The following is a 21,134-nucleotide window of genomic DNA, read 5'->3' as shown; positions in this document are numbered from 1 at the left end:
AGTTCTTCAACGGTCACCTTGGGTTCATCTGCCTGATTGCCTCTCTTCCATGCCTCAGAGAAGATGGAGCTGACGACACTCTGAGAGCGCACATGACCAGAGGATGTGATCTCGGACACACCGCTGTCTGATTGGCTGGAGTGGTTGGACTGAGATTCTGTTTGCATGAACGAATCACAAAGTCGAGTAAATGGGTGAACACAGACAACATTACACAAGCCTGTTAAATATCAAGCACTGTCTCATTTGAGATTTCTATATTTCTGCTGAACTCACCTGGTAGACTGGAGGAGCTGGAACCAGACTTGATACTGGAGCTGGAGAGGGAGGACCAGTCATGAGCGGCCTCTGTGCGTCTCATGGCTTCCTGGTAGTTTAAATACAGCTGCTTCCCATACTGCATTACAAATCACAGAGATTCAGCCACAAAACCTAGCTACTGTATATACATTATACATCAAGCAGGGTGATGTCATCATAACGAGATGTTACCTTGGCAATGCGTATTCCATTAACCCACTGATGCAGCGTTCTGACATCATCACAGCATAGGTATTTGATGTACTGTGATTTCTTTTGAATCTGTGGGTGCTGTGTGGCAAAATCAGAGATGTTACCTATACTGATGCATTTTATAGTCTGTGTGTAAAGACTTTTTCCCCGTAGACTATGGTCAGAGTAAATTCAGCCACAACTAGCTCACAGTCTGTCAATAAATGTCTGATGCATATTCAACACAAAACTTGCAAGCACTACCAAAAAAGTAAAGCTGATTGAATGGCTTTTATGCAATTTTGAACCATCCTTGAAAACAAAGTTCAATTCAGTATCAGTTCGATACAATAAATGCTTCTATGCCAAAGTGGGATCAAATGTCTGTGTGATTTCTATGCTGTTGGTTGCTGGCTGATGTTGTACCATAATTTGAATTAGATTGTCTGGTATAATATTAAGGTATAAACTGTTTCAGATGAACTCATCTCTAAATGGAGCGTAAAAGACATACTGTTCAGTCACATTTCAGATGGTCTCTTTCTGTCTAAGTAGGCAGTTCTTCACAATAATAAACTGCAGTGTGGTCAGTCCTTTATGCTGTAGTCAAAACTTTGGCTTAACTCTGGATAAGTTCAACAGCAGATAAGTTATGTCAATGGAAAGCAAAACACTGACCAAAAACAGGCTATATTTATGTTTGTCTCACTTCTGTGGCTTTGATTTCCTTCTGAGGGTGTCTGCACAAACTGAAGAAATATGTTGTTCAGTCCAGAATCATAAATTGTAATGCAGACAGAGATCTGGCTTTTACAGATCCCAGCGCTTAAAATGTTCTCTGGCAAAAACCTCTGACTGCTGTCTGCTTTAACCATACAGACAAATGAAAATCTGGGAAATGATTATAAACTCTAGAGATACGGACAGGCAAATGCTTGTTTTACTGCTTCTGCTACTTACAGATTTCTTTTTAGTCGATTAAGTAAATGCATTTTAAGAGCACATGGTTTTAACTCATCTTCCTCTTCAGGAACAAAGCAGTGTGACTGACATCTGACAACAAAGAATTAAAGGTGCAGTAGGAGATCTTAGAAAATGCTAACTTTTGCCTGATAGCACTGAAAGTGAACGTCCCACACTCCCTGCAAATCGCCGTCCATAGCCCCACCCCCTGAACGCATGAACGCACACACAGACCAGACGAGCAGAGACAACATTACTACAATACATCATAAGTCATTTACCGGTGAGAAAACTTTTAGTACAGTTAGTAAAAGTACTACAATACCAGGAAGGAAGATCAGGTTGTTGATTTTTGTCTGCCATTCTCGCTCTGTCTGCACAGAGTATGTGATCGCACTGATGACGTATCATGTCTGTGCGAACCGGGTGCGCAGAGGTATGCAAATACATACGTTGACAGGCAGGTAGGAACAGGCGTTTTGATTCAAGCAACACACATAAATCCTACGCCTTCCACAGAATACATAAAACACATAAATAAATATACACCACTTAAATTAAAAGAGACTATCAACAATGTTAATAAACTATCAACCAGCATAACAAAAAGTGTTTCTGAAGACCATCACCTATTGCACCTTTAAAACTTTGATATTTTTAGACAATTTTTATAACCGCATAAAACTGCAATGTCTGATACAATGTACAAAGATGATTGTCATCCCTCACCTTCAGAACCATGCAGTAGTCAGTTGGGGCTTTATACTTGCTGCGGTAGTCCTGACCCAAGTACACATTAACATGATCCAGCTGCAGGAAGCAAACCAGGTCTCTAGAGGCCTACAGATGACACAGGATGGAAGGGAAAAGACTACGTGTTAGTACAGTACATAACAAAGGAAAATCTTTGTTTGTGAGTGCACCTGCAGGGAATGCTGGTAATAACACTAATGCAAATTATAAATAGATTGTCTACATGCATTTGCTTGCATCTTATCTCTTACTATCTTCAGAATGATCATTTATTTTATCATTATTTTTAAAACATCATGCCACACACCAGACCTGCTGTTTAATCCATTTGTTTGCTTATATTGTGACAATGAAAATTAGTTTTTAAAATTAGCTTTTAAATAAGCAACCATAAACAAATAAAAAATGCTACTTCACTGTTGAATCCACTAGGGGGAGCACTATATTGGTAAAAAAGTGCATTGAATTAGTGCACAAAAGTGGGTCCTGAAGGTTTTTTTTTTTTTTTTTTTTTAAAGAACTGAGATTCTGTACTTGTCTCATGTTGATTCAGACGGGTCATGTGTTAAGCATCAGTGTTAAGTATGAAACAGGATGTGAGTATGCTAGTGATGCAGATGGGCAGCAGCTGTCAAATCCAGAATGTTGACCTGAGGATGTGCTCTTTTATCTCTCTCTCGATCACCCTCTGCCTCCCTGTGGTCTGTGGATAATGAGCAGTCACTGGCCCATATCTGCTCTGAACTTGAACTCATTAACTGATCTCTAGACATGGATGTGTTAAGCACAGAGTCAGCAGGCCTTTTATCTCTTGAAAAGTGCAGGAATTATTATATGTTACTGACAGCAAGTGTGTTCATGCTTCAGCTCTCAAACCTCGAACACATTTGCACATTCACACAAAGCTCTTGTGTATTATCACTGCTCAGGCTTCATATTGTATCTGCACATATATGTGTGAACACTTAAGTTCATGCATAATACGAGCATATGTGATTGTGCACATAATCATCTCAGTCATATGCGCACATAATCCCAGAATCTCTTTTCATGCTTTTAGAGATCATTCAGTTTGTGAGTGGATTAGATCATGGAGCATCTTGTTCTGGGACTGAATCCTTAATAGTAATCTAACACTATGCACAGATTTATGATTAGTGCTGCCCAGTTTGATTGTAAACAAGTCAGTGTATGTATATGTTTTTATTACACACAACAACAACAAAAAAAATTGAAAAAAGTATGATGCCCCCCCTCCCCCCTCTTGTTTTGGCAGAGCCTAAAGAAATGTGATTTTCATAAGACGCCTTTTAATGTTCTGACATTTTGAACATCTTTGATTCACAGCAAACAGACTATGAGACAACAGAAGATTGAGACTCGCGACTGACCTTGGCTTTACCCTTTGGCACATAATATATCCCAGAGGCTCGTAACAGGAAGTAGCGCTTCTTCCAGGATTTCTTGCCATCGTCTTTGAGCCAGAGCACCCCTTCCATCTCAGGCACACTGATAGAGCTTCCACAGAAACACTCCTGTTCAAAAACACACGCACAAACACCTTTATCAGTCACTCCAGTGAGTACAACATGCCTGACATGACCTAAATAAGTAATTATGTGTGTGTAAGTAGGTTCACAGTCTGTCTCACCTCCAACAGAGCCTCTTTATTTCTGTCTGCCATCTCACACGTCTCCTTACGCCCCAGCAAATAGTTCTGAGGAAACAGATGATGCAGGGAGATATTAAAGTGATCTATGACTATATAGGTTTACTATATTTAGATATCTGATTGTGCCATTTTAACAGACTTTCAACAAAACACAATGTAAGAAAAAGTGAGTAAACACATGGAATGACTTTTTGTTTTTAGGGTTGCACGGTCTGTCAGGGGTGTTTTAAAATGGCCAAAACAGCAGCCAGAGACTCCGTCTGAACAGTGAACACACTTCAACCAGCCTCTGCTGAGATCAATTATTCATTATAGCTCAGCATTTACATGACATTGACCTACATTAGTCACATACACTAATAAAACTACTGATCCATAGAGCACTGCACAAGCAGAACATCTATAAAGAACAAACCTATATCACTGTCACTCTGAAACTCAGTCACCTTTCTCCTGCATATTTATTATTATTCTTTGGTGATAAAATTGCACATCACATCTAGTCAATATATGGGCAATAAGGGACAGTTCACTCAAAAACATAAATGCTGTAATAATGAAAATAAAATCATTATTCACTGAAAATCTATACTTTTGCTTAAATAAATGCAGCCTTGGTGAGCATAAGATACTACTTTTCAGTAACATAAAAAAATTGCCAACTCCAAATGTTTTAACAATAGTGTACACAATATTTAACAATACAGAAGACTTGTAAAAAGTGTGTGAAAATGTAGTGTAGAAGTTGTATGGAACCATATTTTTCTGCTATAACAGACCTTGGCACTACTGACAGATTTTACATTACTAGTATAACCTGTATATATACTAGCATTACCTTTAGTATTATATGTAGTATTACCTGAGGGTTTTTGAAAAGTGCATATTTCTCAATGCGTTCGATGAACATCAGTCTGTTGGTGCTGTCCCTGGTCCAGTTCAGCAAGTTCTCAACCAGGTTCTCATGGTCCTCAAAGATTCTCTCTGGAAAAACAAAGTGTAACCAGTATGAAGATTGTTTGCCATTTGAAAATCAATGAGGAGAACATCTTTGGACACTTCGTCCATTTACAGTTGCAGAGCACTTTCATTTCTCCTTAAAAAACACATTCTGATGTATAATAAAGTGATTGTGAACTAAAGATAGGTTTAGTAGTCCATGTCTAAATCATGAAGTAAACAGGTCTACAAGAGATCCGATGGTCTGTAAGGAAAAGTGACATTTATCCAAAAAATTATTGCTGCAACAGTCATGCTCTCTTTACAGACTATAAAGATCCCTTGGACTATTTCATGGAGGGGAAAGTCCCCTGAAGACATTTAAGATTAGAAAGTAAGTAACAAACTGCACGCACTAGACAAATTTAAAATAGGTCAAACCATAAAACCCACTGAGGTAAATCAAATTTATACATTAACTACAATTTCTACATGAGAGCTGCGAGTTCCAGAAGTATTATTTAAATAAAACTTACAACGTATAATAAATTGTATATATATTTATAAAGAAAGAAAGAAAGAAAGAAAGAAAAATACATTTTCTTAAACCATTTTTTTGCCAAGGCAACCAGCAGGCTGTCGGGGGTATATGGTGTGAACTGACAAGTCTAATGTTTGCCTTGTACACTGACAAGTATCCTGTCAGACACAAGATTTATACATTTGGAAAGCTCTGCCTTAAACAAAAGAGGCAAACCTTTAACAAATGTTTTTTAAAAATAGTGAAATCACTAATCTGACAGAGGTCCATCCATTAGGTGATTAAAGGAACATGAGGAATTAACAATCCCTTACATTTCTCTTGATCCTTATATCTGGATTAAGCCTGATTCCGCCACACCTTGACAAGAAATCAGTAACCTTTAACCTCAACATGCTTAACCCTCAAAAACAATGAGCCAACAAACAAACCTGCCAAAAGAGCAAAATCTGAGAGTTTGACTAGAATTGTTCAAAACAACATGAAAATTAAAAATGTTTAATGCATGAAAACACACTTTTTTCTTGCATGCATGAATATACATGCGTATACATCTATTTCTGATCTCATTCAGCCAGAGGGGCAAAAACACATCATTCCTTATTATGAACTGCAACAATCCATTAACTTGCACAAAATTCCTCCAGAAAAGACCTCCGCTGCTCTTTTTATTAAAGGGATTTTTGCACAGCCCATCTGGCGGATATTCTGTACCCTACCACTAGATCTCCTTGTCTTTCCCCTCTCTGCCTTTTTCTCCCTCCACTGAAAGAGCAGAGAAAAGCTGAAGCCCTGGAGATGTAGGCTATGGCCACACGCATGATCGCTCCGGACCTACATACAGAGCAGCCCAGCACATGAGGCCTCTGACTCACACACTCAAATATTAGACACGGCAAGGGAGGGTACGGGTTCAGTTAAAGGCATGTTCTACATGTAGGTTTAATACAACTCTATCAAAAACATACCTCAGATACTAAATTTGATTTGTCTTTCAAACCATAAAAAACAAACCAAAAATGCTTATAGTAATGCACTTAAAATAGAAGTCTATGGGGCTGAAAATACATAAAAATAAAAGTATAGTCTAATAGACTCTGTTAAGATGCAAAGTTAGACTACTTTTCAAAAGTTTGGGGTAAGTCTAATTTATCAAAGAAATTAATACTTTTACTCTTTTGAACTTTCTATTCATTAAAGAATCCAGAAAAAAAAATGTCTAATTTTTTCACAGAAATATTAAACAGCACAACATAAATAATAATAAGAATTGTTACTTTGGCAGCAAATCAGCATATTAGAATGATTTCTGAAGGATCATGTGACACTGAAGACTGAGTAATGAAACTACAAATTCAGCTTTGCCATCACAGGAATGAATTACATTTTAAAATAAAATAATAAAATATATTCAAATTATATATTTTAAAATATATTCTCAGTAGACTCACAGTCTTACTATTATGGAATTGGTGGAAGCAGTTATAGTAATATTTACCCAGTCTAGTCTATCCTCGCTCAGACTGCACATGATTGTATGGGATAATCCTATTGGGATTTCAGACATAGACTTTGCTAATCTATACTCGTTGCTAATCTGCAGTGAACAAATCAATCAAATAGGACTGCTGTTATGGTTTGAAGACCAGCGTGAAATGAAAAAAAAAAAGTGCATTATCAGGCAGCTGCCGTTGTGCTTCATCTGGAGAAAGCCTGTCCATGTTATTTTAATCCCTTTTTTCATTTTTCTTTATTGATTCAATCTCTCTTTGGATACTTCAGTCTCTATTGAATACTTTAGACTAGTCTGTGAAGGAATAGTCTATTATCACACAGTATGTACTCAAGTGGCACCACACAACATGCTGCTACATGTGCACTTCCTCCCAGACCACGTCTTCAATGACGCACAGCTTTTTATAAAACTAGCGGGAAACAATTATGTTTACAATATACAAATGATATTTAAAGAGATGATATTTAAAAATTTGGGGTAAAACTTTAGTATAGGGACCAGTTCTCACTATTAACTAGTTGCTTATTAGCATGCATATTATTAACATATTAGCTGTTTATTGTCAAGCACATATTCTGCATGAGCATATTCTACATCTCTAATCCTACCCAATACCTAAACTTAACAACTACCTTACTAACTATTAATAAGCAGAGTTTATTGAGGCAAAAGTCATAGTTAATGGTTTGTTAATAGCAAGAATAGCAAGACCTTAAAATAAAGTGTGACCAGTTTTGTTAGCAATTAGCACTAAATTAGAAGTAATCATGATATCATCATGCACAACTTTGTATTCCGCTTTGTTTGAAGAATTGTGTTGGTTAAATAATCAGTAATTATTGCTTTTGAATGGAAACTATGAATAACACTACCATTCAAAAATTTGAAAAGTGAAGTGTGTCTTATGCCTCATTAATTTAATCAAAAACACAGTAAAAGGTAAAGCAATTAATTTTAATTTTTAATCCATTTTAATGAATATAAAAGTTTAAAAGAACAGTATTTACTTGAAACTGAAATCTTATGTAACATTATAAATGCCTCTACTGCCACTTTTGATCAATTTAATGCACCTTTGCTGATTTAAAGTATGAAAAAAAAAAAACTTACTCCAACTTTTCTGCTAATTACTTTGGTGTTGTCTGTAAACCATTCACAGAGATTGTTTTGACACTATTTGCACCAGTTTGTTGCATGTTGGTCTATTACTGTGGGACCAAATCCAGATTTTCCTAGAAACATCCTGTGGTTGGTTCATTCTCATGTCAATAACTGCAGTTCTTGGCCAGAACAAGCTACAATCAGACAGTCTTCTGGCTCTTACCCATCTGGAGTTCAGAGATGATTTCCACCAGAGACCAGTCCAGGCTATAACCGCAGTGGGATTTGTCCAGCAGACTGTCCAGCACTTGACGCACCGTCTGTCTCTCATCCACCATCACAGTCTTTGAGCTTTCATCTGATAGGTGCACTCGGATTACCAGCTGAGGGGAGCGACAGGACAAGACAAACAGTTACATATGTTTGTACATCACTTGGTGCTTGCAAAAAAATTTCTCTCATCAGTGCGTTACATGGTGTTTTGTGCCATTTTATTGGGGGGTTAGGCCTTCTAAACGCACTCCAGGCAAAAATTCCCCTCAGCTACGAGTAAAACAGCAACAACATGAACTGCTCACAAACAAGATTAAATGAAATAACCCTTCCACATACATATCCCCATTTTAATATGAAAAATCTCCCAGCAACATCAAAAAGCCTGTGGACATATAAACCAATAGGAATCCCCTCCCTCTCTAAGACATTACACACTGACCTACATTTTATCATATGAATGGTCAAAGGCCAGTGAAAATACCAGAATTTACACATTAATCTACCAGCTACTCTAATCTACTTCAAGCCACAAAGTGTATGTAGATACTTCGATTAGATGCAAAATTTGATTTCTTTCTAACAATCAGTTCTTTCTAACTCTTCCTCCTATAAACTCTTCCACTGCCATAAACCCAGCAGCTTGTTACTGTCTACAAGCGCTCATTCGAGATTAACTGTGGATTTTAAGAGCACATTTTCAGTGATTTGACTTCAAGAGAGATTCTGAGTAACATTTAAAGAGATGCAAGCTCAGTTTGTGTACTGTGACAGTGACCTGACCCAGAAAACATTCCATCAGGGCTGCTGACCCACACACACATATTCAGAGAACAGACGCCGGGGGAGAGTAAGGGCACACGTGCACACACACACACAGCTAATCCCCTCAATGTGTTTAAGTTGTCTTGATCATCCGGTCTTTGGTTGTTTGTATCAACACAGCCCCGTTTCACCTCCTCAGATAACAACACAGAAACCTCAGGAAGTCCTGATACAGGACATCAATCTATAACTGTACGTATATCTACTTATATACACATTTATACTTGCCAACATAGACTGAAACATGAAATAAATTCTAGAAAGTATTATTTTTAAAGATCAACACCAATTCTTATTTATTATAGTATCAGATAAATGACATAACAAAATTATTAAGAATATTCATTTTAATTTATTTTATGGACAGTAACTAAATAAATAAGTCACACTTTATATCGGGGAATCATTCGCACACTATTAACTATTAACTACAACTTCTGCCTCAAACTCCTAGTTTGCTGCTTATTAATAGTTAGTAAGGGAGTTGTTAAGTTTAGGTATGGAGAATAAGGCAATTAATATGTTTTTAAGTACTAATTAACAGCAAATATGCTAGTAATATGCATGCTAATAAGCAAATAATTAATAGTGAGAATTGATCCCTAGAGTGTTACCAATAATTATTATAAGCCATTGTTAAATAACCTATAAACACACACCTGAATTACATTGCCTGGTAGAAGCACTGTTATTAATCATAAATAAATTATTATTAGTAGTAGTAGTAGTTTCAGTATTATTATTTTGTTGATGCCGTGTGATCATTTTATGAACCCTTGTCAGGTATATGTAGTAACCATAAGCCCCATGAAGTTATGGTTTACAGTGATTTTAGAACATCTGACACTCGGCATCATGCCTAACAAATAATAAAATAATCACAGTAAACAGTAAATCTTAATAATAATTATTATTATTATAAAAAAATATATTATTATTGTTTTTATTATGAAAGTAGAAAGTGTGAAAAAAGGTAACACCTTTTCAGATAATTATTAGAAAACACCAACCAATTTTATTATTAATATGCTAACAACAACAATAATACTAACAAATACTATGGTTAATGGTTCTTTAATAATAACAATAATAAAAGTAGAATGTGTTAATAACAGCTTACTTATTGGTCAGCTGAATATCGGTCAATCTTTACTAGAGGCTCTTCCAAAGCCAAATTACACTAAACATTCTGTGAAAATGTGCTATAAAATCATTTCCCAGGTCCCACTGGGGCCAGATTCAGCCGTGTAAGTGTGCTGCGATGACCCACTTCTACACAACACAACATTGCACATGCTGAAGGTGTCATCTGAAAACTACTGTACAGCACACATGTATAAGCAGTAAACATATGTGAGCAGGTTTGCATCACATGTTCAGTTAAGATGTGTTTACATCTAAACAAAAAAAACTGCTGATCATCTCACCTTTTTAACCTGTGCTTCCTTTATCTTCTCAAGAGCTACTCGGATGTTCTCAGCTTTTTGTTTGGCAGCTTGTTCCTCCTAAATATACAGTACACATACAAACACAGTCACCACATGGAAATACATTCTGAATTATTGTAACGTTAATTATTGCTTAGAGTAACCAATTGTCTATGGTTAAACATTTGGACATTTGATGATCTATAAGACCCAGAGTGCACAACCCTCACATTTACCTGGCTTTTCCAGCAAGATGCCATTGTAAAAAGGATTATTTTGACCTTTAAGAACAATTAAATCTTTAGTGCAAAAAACATAAAGAGGAAGGAAAAGGCGTAAAAACAAGCAGTACTATGACATCTGTCGGTAAACACAATCTGAACGCTCTTCTCCTGGCATTCGCCCCATTTGATTCTGGTAGCACTTTTGCAATCCCTAATACAGATTCGCCTCAACAGATTACAGAAAGCTGCTTTTCAATAGTCACATTTAGAATTATAGGTCCAGTCGAATAGAAAAATATCCCATTGTAGCAAGTCTGAAGCTGGTCCATGTCTATTCATGACTGTTCTGGCCATCGCTGAGGTGTGCAGATCCATGCTCAGAGCAGTTTAATGTCCATGTAAATATGTAATTGTCAGGAAGCTGTGAGATTACTGAAGAATAAATGACTGGAATACCCTTCCAACAGCAAAAATGATTCCCAGAGAGAAGCTCCTTTGCATCTACTACAAGGTGGAGGATGGGCAGAACTGGCTACACTCTACTACCTCTCGTCTACTGGCTAATCTCTCTCTCTCTCTCTTTCTCTAAAACAAAGAGATGATCCCTCCCCTTTTACTGTCAGATAGACTTCCATCAAGCCCTCCCCATCCCTGTTTCTGTGTTTGTATTTGTGTGCAGTTGCTTTAGTCTGGGTTTGGAATTGTGCCGATCACAGTATATTATCCTCTCACACTGCAGTGAATAACACACAAATACACCAGAAAACAGCCACAAAAGGGCACAGAAAAACTGATTGTAGCTACAGAATCATCTTAAAATCTGGACATATATGCCTTCTTATTTTAACAAATAAAAATGGCAAATGAAGGAATTACAGCTCAAGCCAAGTACACATCCTCCCCTGACTAATGCCCAGCACATCAGCTATAGTAACAGTAACATGCAAATGGAATTATATTTATATTCAGAGCCATGCATTCAACCTTAAGTCTGTTTCACTGAAACTTCGAATAGTAAAAGTAATACACAATATTTTATAGTGTCTAATTCAATTATGGTAAGTAATTCCTATGAACTGAGCCGTTTAATCACAGTCTTCTGATATGATCGCGTTTATGATTTAATTTAAGCCTTTATTCGCATATAAACACTGATCAATGCAAATATATAAAGTACATTGAATACCATAATTGTAAGTTCAATTGCACTTGATGAGAAAGAACAAACCTCATTCTTTTACAATGTCTTTATGAGCTTTTTGAATCTCAGAGTTTTGGTGGAACAGACTTTCAATAGAGGAACAGAAGTCTGTCAGGTTTCATTAAAAATCTAATTTGATGATCAACAAGTTCTATGGGTCTGGAACAACATTGTGGTGAGTAAATGCATCATTTTCCCAAACTGCATTATTCTCTACAGGGGGACTGGAGCCTATCCCAACAGTTTTGGGCCAGAGGCGAGGGATGCCCTGAACGGATGGCCAGTCCATGACAGGGCTCACATAGACACACACACACACACACACACACACACACACCACACATTTCATAAGTTATTGGATGAACATACAATATTTGTAAAAGAATTTTATAGTGTCTAATTCAATTATGGTAAAAAACCACACTCACATTTTTGTGAACGAAAACAATCCACATCAAAATATATTATAAAAACATACAATATTTGTAAAAAAAAGAACTCAAAGCAAAAACAAAAAATCCAGATACTATTTCAAGGCCTCAATGTCAAAACTAAACGACGAAGAAAGAAATTAAAACCTGGCTAAAAACAACAGAGAAACCAAAAATAAGCCGATAAGCAGCAGAAACTGCCCAGCAGCTGTTCTCCTGACCCGTAATTCTACATCACAAACCACCTGGCTGCAGAAACTACAATTATCTATATCGCTCAGAAATCAGGGCTTGTACAGCATCCAAGGTTTTGGGGAAATTAGAAGAGCCAGCACAGCTTGTGTAGAGAGAGGAGAGAGAAAGACATCTCTGTGAGCAGGTGTGTGCCCTCAGGGCAGAGTTACGGTTATCAGTGACTCAAATAAACGTGGAGTATGACGAGACATGAACCCAGGAGCTGTAGGTGGAATGACCTCACGTCAGCATATATACGCTAGTGGTGAGTCACAAATAATCTGAACACATTTTCACAAGATTGTGATGCTTGTTTACTGAAGGATAATTTAAAACTATTTCATTAACTGTACCAGAACTGATTATTAATAAAAAAAAATAAAAAAAAATTTTTTGTACTGAATGAGAGAATGAGAGCTGGCAACTTCATTACAAATGTGAAATTAAAAATATATTTAAATACATGTAATTAAAGTTTCAATAAAAATGACAATAAAGTATATTTTAGTTTACCATAAATAGATGTCATATAATAATAATAATAATAATAATAAACTATAAATCAATTATTAATTTAAAAGATTATACAAGAAATTATGTAATTACGTATATTATATAACATACTTATGAGTACCATTTTTGTTGGACTCAAGTTCAACTAATTTAATATAATATAAATTTACTTATATTTTATAAAATGTAAAATCGAATACTTTATCATTTAATCGTAGTTAACATGCAATTAAGTGTCCAAAACATTACATTCAGTAAACACTTAAGTAAGTATATACACTTGAAGTATGTAATATCCGTAATAAGTACTTTTTTCTAAAGTATGCTAAAGTGTAGTGCACAAGGGCAGTGATGAACAGACAGTGCCAGAATAAGGAATGAAAATCTAGGTGATGAAACCTCCTGAGTGTAAAGCGGATTACAGGCACGTTAACTTAACTCCTCCAACCAATCAGATAACCTCAACTGACTCCAAGCCTTGCTAATGCCGCCACAACACTCTGGTCCGGCTACTGTTGGTCTACAGGCCACAGTACAGTTTAACAAGATGAGCTGATCTGTGCAAAGAAAGCTTAAGATTAATCCTAAACAGTTTAATGGAGGTTTGATTTTGAAACTGTTTTTGTTGTGCAGGTAAGTCCTCAAAAAAAAAAAAAAAAAAACCGAACCGAGGATAAACACACTGGTTGATTGTGGCGGACAATTGTCTGTGAGGAAGCAAAACCCTTTTGTGTGGGACTACAGCCTGCTGTTTCTGGTGAAACTCGATCACTTCCTAGAATCCATCTGTTGGGCTGATCATTATGTCACTCGGTACCTTGCGGGTCCGTCTGCTACCTGTCCACAGTTAACCGATCTGGGGCTGCACCTCTCTAATGAACAGGTACATACAAACCCTGAGGGAGCACACAGTCATCACTTACAGTCTTTATCACAGATGTTGTGTTACATAAACAGTGACGAAACTAAGTTTCCTTACATAATAACATGCAATGAATCTAATAGCAATTACAAATATCCATGTACAGTGTTCTAATATGACAAGTTTAATATTGTACTGTTGAACTCAAATGTCCAAATGTTTAACCTCTAAATGGAATGAGCTCCCCGAAATCCTTTACACATCTTCATACATATTTAATGATTTGATTTGGACATGCGGTCCTGAAGAGCTGCCAAAACCAAACTTAAACTCAAAATGCAATTCAAACATGCATGAACATGCTCTCCAGACATATTTTAATTAAGTCAATAGTCATAGTGCAAAACAATTCATTTTAAAGTGGACATCTCAGATGCTGAGGAGCCCCTGAGGGAACACAGCGATCAAAACAATACGAGATGAGAAGAAACATTTTATTTCAATGCTTTTGCATTCCTTCATGAATATTTGTGTTTCGCTTACAAAACTATAACATTCTCTTATTAAGGAATTGTGTTCATGCAAAAGCATTAAAATACATTTTTTATTGCCATCTCATGGAATTTCCCTCACCAATTATTTTGAGTGTACGCAAAAGTACATACCAAAATAAATGATGAAAAATGGGGTTATGACACCAAGAAGAGCATGCAGGACAAGATTTTAAAATGAAAACAATGCATCTCCATGAACCTCTTTACACCAACTCTGACCTCTCTTTTGAAGGATCATGATTATTTTAGCGATTGGTTACCTGTCAGACTTGGTTTAAACAGGACCTAAAATGTAATGCACTATAACTACATCAACAATACATAAACGGAGAGTTTGAGTTAACAGACGCCTGTACATTCCTGTTTTGTTATGGAACAACACAAACATTGTAGGTGATGTGAAGTATCCATGCACATCACTCTGCGTCAGCCATATATTCTGATACTTCTGATGTCCTTTGATATATTGAATTGACTGGTTACGGACGAGGAATCAGCATGAAGCGGGAGGTGGGGAGATGGTTAAGGTCAGTGTGAATTAACCAAAAAAATACTGAGGTATAAGAAGCAAGGTTAGAGGAATTATACAAAGCTTTATGTCCTTAGAAGAGCTTCATTATGTCTTAATACCAGGACACATAATGAAAGAAAAATGGATGAAAATGAATCATGCTGGCATGCACAGAGGGGTTAGGAAGCCACTAAGAGAAACTCAATATATCCAGAGGTGGAAAGAGGGCGTCACCTTGGTCAGCAAGTGAGAGGGCTTTCCTGCAATGCTTTTCAGAATGAGAGAAGTCTCCCTGTCCAGATACGAGTGCTTTGTGCAGAGAGAGAAGAGACAAGAGTCATTAGTGCTTTGATTAATAAACATTAATGATTTTTCATAGTGTGAAAGCACAGGGGAAAATTGTGAGCAATAATCACTGAAACTAAAAAAAAATGTCCTATCCAAAACTGTTCAATTTCACATTTCAAATAGCTCAAATCATTTTTAAATGGCACTTTTAAAGACCTTACTAGTGTGATTTCCAAGGATAACCAGTAATGATCGTGCAAATAACAACAAAACCCAACAAGTTGGTGTTTGGGGGCAATGCGAAAAACCTTAGGTAAAAGAAATAGTCTGTGACTTGTCAAGCACATGATTCATGACGGCCTTCAATTCATTTGAGAAAGAAGATTTAACTAATAACTGATGCATTTAAGAAATCTGCATTTGTTGAACTGTACCCACAATGGGTTGAAAGTTTAACCATTAAATATTTGGTTTAGATCCAACTCAATACAACAACTAAATATAATCCAAAATATAGCAAAATCCCTTGTCTGTGTAATTAAGTCTGAAGTAAGGGTAAAAAGCTGCTTTTATTTGGCCTTTCAGTCAGGGACAGAAGCAATGCTCAGTTTAATGCTTAATCTGCTCTGCTAGAGGCCTGATGAACTGACTAGGTTCTGTTCCAAAACCAAGGGAGCTGTCTACATGGGCAGCATTTTAAGCGCTTTAGACCTGAAGGCTGTTCCAACAGGCACCCCACTGAACACAATGATAAGTTTTTCATCATGGATTAAATGTAAGGATTTTTAAAAACATTCCCTCACAACCAATAAGCCCAACACTATAAAAAATTTCATTAACTACAATGTACTTACATTTAAATTAATCATTTGATACAATGCACTTACTGTGTACATGTTTTTACATTGCACTTATATTTTTAAAAAATACCAGCAATTACATCTGTAATTAATTTCTGTAATTACATTTATAATTACACTGTTGACCCATCCCTTACACCTTAACCCACCCTTAAACCTACCCACACCACCAAACCTGTCCCTAACCTTACCCGTATCCCACCACAATAACAGCAAAAGTGTTTTTCAATACAATATGAACACAATACACTGTACTTATTTTTTATGTAAGTACAAGGCCACTTAATCTAAAGAGGTTTTATAAAATAAGAATTTATTCTTCTAGAAATCACACAAAGGTACATTGGTACATATATAGGTTTTCCAAACCCCAGGTTCCTCAAAGGAATTAAAAAAAACTAAGCAAAACAAAAAAAAAAAACTATTGTTTAAGGGGTGAATTAAAATAAGAAATATCTTGATTTTTAGTTGTTTGGTTTTGTTTTAAAGGGTTAGTTTACGCCAAAATGAAAATTCTGTCATTAATTAGTCACCCTCATGTCGTTCCAAACCTCCGCTCATCTTCAGAAAACTAAGATATTTTAGATGAAATCGGAAAGATTGCATAGACAGCAACACAACTGAAAACACATGCACGCACTTTCTCCAGAATGATATCAATGTAAACACCGTTGTTTATATTCAGGAGAAAGCACGCACATGCATTGTGGTACTCTCCAAAATGGCAGAAGATGGTAACTCGAGGGAGAAGAATGGTTGAAAAAATGTTTGTTTTCTTTGCACACAAAAAGTATTCTCGTAGCTTCGCAAAACTGAAGTTGAGCCACTGAGGTCACATAGACTGTTATACCGATGTCCTTACTACATTTCTGGGTCTGGGAACATTTCAGTTGCATTGCTGTCTATGTAGGGTCAGAGAGCTCTCAGATTTTATCAATAATATCTTAATTTGTGTTTGGAACAATATGAGGGTGAGTAATTAATTTTCATTTTTGTGGTGAACTAACCCTTTAATGCTTGTTTTGTCTTATTTCTAATTATTTTAAGTAACCTAAAGGCCATCTTGGAAGTTTGCTCAAAGCCCCTATTGGACCCTGGCCCCCTGGTTGAGACCCATGGCCTTATAAAATCTCTTTTTTTTTTTTTTTTAGACAAACTCTAAGGCATGTCGCATGTGCCATGCAAACATAATGCATTACTTCAAGCTCGGTCAAAGAAAATCCATCCAACATGTCAGTTAATATGAGATAAGAACAATACAAAGCACTGTTTACCTCTGAACACGGCTGGTCCTGTCCGTCCTGCAACCCATCCTGATCAGACTTGGGTTTTTCAATGTCTAGCGAGTCCATGCTGGACGCAGAGGCCGAGTTAATGCTAGAGCGAGAGGAATGGACAAAGGACCGCACCTCATGCTCAGTGACCGTACCCACCGACCCCGTCCTGTGATGATGATGATGGGAGGTCGGCCGCCGCACGGTGGAGGAAGAGTACGGTGCTGAGACTGTAGATCCGAAGGACGTGGAGCTCTGCCTGGCTGCTTCGTCCATGCTTTGAGAGGCTTTTTCCAGCTGGGCTGTGATGTCATCTAGAGAGAAGTTGGATGCCAGCGGGGTTCTGCTGCTGGAGCTGCCCACCCTGACGGTAGAGGCGGGAGAGGCGCGGGTACTGCTGCTGGTGCTGCCACCGCTGCTGCTCGCCCCTCCACTGCTGCTGCCCGTGTGCTTGGTGCTGTGACTGCGTCCGGCCGGGGGCTTCTGACGGACTTTGGTGTCCCCTGTCAGGCCAAGGCGAGAGGAAGTGGTGCTAGGCTTACCAATGGTGCTGAGCTCCTGCTCGATGGAGCAGAGGTCCGCCATCAGAGCATCCAGATCCACTGCGTCACCCTGGTTCAGAGCCTCTGTGAGGAAACAAATGTGCACACACAAACAAGTGTAAACAAATCAGCTTTAAGCATGTCAAATATTTACTGAACCTATGTCTCAAGAGCCTTGTGTTCCATGAAGTCATAATCATTTTTATTGAAAACAATATATACCGTAATTATACTTATGGAGTCATAATGCACAGTCCTCAGTTACATGAATAATTTTGCAATCTATAGCCCCATCTGAGGTTATAATGATATTAGAATATGATAATATAATATTGTGGATAATAATCGAATATATTGTAGTGTAGAGTGTATAATGTGGCCTCACCGTTGATGTTATAAACAGAGAAGCGGTAGGCCATGTTGGCCATGTTGGTCTCTTGTCTAAGAGGTGCTTTCTGCACCTTCTCCGGTCTCTCGTCATCTACATGTAGACTCTAAAGACAGCAAAACAGATAAACAAAGAGTGGTGAGACTACACATATACAGTGGATACAGCTGTGTCAGTACTGTGAATAACACTGTAGACGGATTTCAGGACTATCTGATTAATTTAGAAAAATACAGATTATCAGACATTCATACTTAAAACCTTTTGTTGCATAACATTAAAAACTAATGAAATAAGCTTTAATAGTAATTGAAATGCAACTATGAGGACACTGCACAAAACTGAATTGAATGACTGACAGACTCATCACGCTGCTTAAAGCCTCATGGGTAGTGACATCACAAACCTAATCTACACTGACAACCATGAGATTATTACACAGATTTACTGGTTATCACCTTTGTCAGTTTGTCCAGCTCTCCCAGCCATGCTCCAAACATTTTGTCCAGGTCCTGGTCCTCTTTATCACTGTCCTCCTCTGCAGCGTGATCCAGCTCGTCATCTGAAAACTGCTCCATCTGAAAAAGGAAAAGTGAAGGGCTACTCAGAATTCTTGGGAAAATAATAGGAAATATGTCTTAAGCATCAAATCAGCATTTCTGAAGGATCATGTGACACTGAAGACTGGAGTAATGTCTATAATGATATTTCACAATATTACAATTTTTACTGTATTTTTGATTAAATAAATGCAGCTTTAGTGAGCATAAGAGACTTCTATAAACATTTAAATAACTGGAAGGTAGTGTAATTGAGACTATTTTAATTCAAATTTTAGTTTTGTTTCAGAAGAAAGGGAACTAAAAGCACTGCCAATCAATACAAATGCCAACTGACACTCATAAATTTGACATATGATGCCGCTTTCTTTGAGCTCTAATGCTCATGCATTACTAAGACCTCAGATTTCATAATCAGCCACTAACCTGAAATTTCTAATCACACACTGCCCTCTGGTGGCCACAAAGACACAAAAATTGTGTCATGATAATGCACAACCGAGGCAGCACAAACTAATGTTACTGATGGCCAATGTTGTCACTATTGTAAATTATGAAGTGTTTATGTAACATCATAGACCCGTTTCTTCTTTGTACTCTGCGCTCAAAGCATAAAAGATTTATAGACAACAAGAATCCCATCCTGTAGAATTTAACACTACGCAGGACAGATGGAGACCTGGTGTGTGATGCACACATCTGTATATCTTATCATCAGTGTTTATATCAGATGGATTGGAAATCATCCTATCCAGTTGTAAATGGTTTTGGCAAGCTTAGCAGCAACACATTTCAATCGCTGTTAAAACACAGAGCCATTACCGCTCTCCAGCGTCTAATGTTTCTGTACCACACGTCAACCCTCTCAAACACTCTCATAAGTAGTTTGAAGTTTATGTATTAGCCAATGAACAAAATAAGCACTGTGCATAATAGAATGGGAATAATCCTCTTATGTTATTAAAATTCTTCTCAGGTACTTCGGTCTGAAAAAATCCTGTCACTGGTGAGGAAACCTCGTGGACAGACTGTACCAGGCCACAGAAATCTCCACTGTAACCAACCATGTTATGGAAAAACTAGACATGGGCTATTTACAGTAGTTGTTGGAACAGTTTCCAAGCCAGTTATTCTGAAGCCAACATTCCGTAGGTTATGTATGATAAGCGTTGGGGAGGAGGGGAGGGTTCATTTGAAATCTGGCAACCCTGTAATTGTGGGTCAGTCCTTCTCAAACATGCAGAAGGAAACTGGGCAGTGGAATGATGAAGTGCTAGCCAGATGTTGCAGAGTTTAGATCTTCATCAGAACAGCCGGCAGGATCATTAGAGATGGAGACCAGAGACCACCGCAAATATCTTAAACACACCAGCACAGCTGAAGAATTATCAACATCACTACAGTACATGTCCAATTACCACTTTTACAAAATCCACTGTTTTATGATGCTATCAGTGTACAGTGATTGTATCACAAATTATATCCCCATGGTATTTTGATATACACTACCATTCAATAGTTTTTGGTTGGAAAATATTTTTTTGTTTTGTTTTTTTTAAATACAACCCTTATTTGCTCCCCAAGACTGTATATATTTTATAAAAATAAAGTAATAATCAGTAATATTTTGAAATATTATTAAAATTTAAAATGACTGTTTTCTGTTTGAATATATTTTAAAATGCAATTTATTTCTGTGACGCACAGCTGAATTTTCAGCATCAGTACTCCAGTCTTACCTGTCACACGATCCTTCAGAAATCATTCTAATATTCTGATTTGCTGCCCAAGAAACATTTATTTTTTTTCAACCTCAATTTTTGCTGCTTAATATTTTAGTGAAAACATTTTTTTTCAGGATTATTTGCTGAATAGAAAGTTCAAAAGAACAGCATTTTTTAAAAATAATAATCCATTATAAATGTCTTTACTGTCAGTTGTATCCTTGATAAATTAGGTATTCATTTCTTTAAAAAAAAAAAATTATTGGTGCCATATACTATGGTTCTGAATTATTACCATATTCATCGGCTCATGGGGATTGGGGTTCAAATCCGGCTTGGTTTAAATCCCGACCCTCTCACTTTCCTGTCTGTCATTAAATTTTTCTTAAACACAAGCTAAAAAGCCCCCAAATGCCTCAACTATAGAGTAATTGGTTCATTCTAGATTCTAAACATGTCAGTCTCA

General features: G+C 37.0%; 1 protein-coding gene across 4 annotated transcripts in view; it reads right to left on the bottom strand.

The window, feature by feature from the left end:
• The window catches only part of raph1a (Ras association (RalGDS/AF-6) and pleckstrin homology domains 1a), a 63,298-nt gene that overhangs the window by 4,272 nt on the left and 37,892 nt on the right, over positions 1 to 21,134 (bottom strand). For 3 of the 4 annotated variants that reach the window (XM_042730968.1, XM_042730969.1, XM_042730970.1), the window contains 13 exons: positions 18,843 to 18,962; positions 18,382 to 18,490; positions 17,455 to 18,080; positions 15,267 to 15,341; positions 10,503 to 10,580; positions 8,201 to 8,360; positions 4,743 to 4,864; positions 3,860 to 3,925; positions 3,600 to 3,743; positions 2,185 to 2,295; positions 493 to 591; positions 277 to 397; positions 18 to 157 (listed from right to left, as the gene is read on the bottom strand). In XM_042730968.1, the coding sequence (XP_042586902.1) occupies positions 18 to 157; positions 277 to 397; positions 493 to 591; positions 2,185 to 2,295; positions 3,600 to 3,743; positions 3,860 to 3,925; positions 4,743 to 4,864; positions 8,201 to 8,360; positions 10,503 to 10,580; positions 15,267 to 15,341; positions 17,455 to 18,080; positions 18,382 to 18,490; positions 18,843 to 18,962 (1,971 nt within the window). The remainder of the gene's footprint in view (positions 1 to 17; positions 158 to 276; positions 398 to 492; positions 592 to 2,184; positions 2,296 to 3,599; positions 3,744 to 3,859; positions 3,926 to 4,742; positions 4,865 to 8,200; positions 8,361 to 10,502; positions 10,581 to 15,266; positions 15,342 to 17,454; positions 18,081 to 18,381; positions 18,491 to 18,842; positions 18,963 to 21,134) is intronic. The other variant, XM_042730971.1, reaches the window with a different exon arrangement.

This window comes from Cyprinus carpio, chromosome B9 (genome assembly GCF_018340385.1).
Source record: "Cyprinus carpio isolate SPL01 chromosome B9, ASM1834038v1, whole genome shotgun sequence".
In the NCBI taxonomy this organism is placed as follows: Eukaryota; Metazoa; Chordata; class Actinopteri; order Cypriniformes; family Cyprinidae; genus Cyprinus; species Cyprinus carpio.
The sequence above is the reverse complement of the archived record's forward strand: the minus strand, read 5'-3'. Positions and strand labels throughout refer to the sequence as shown.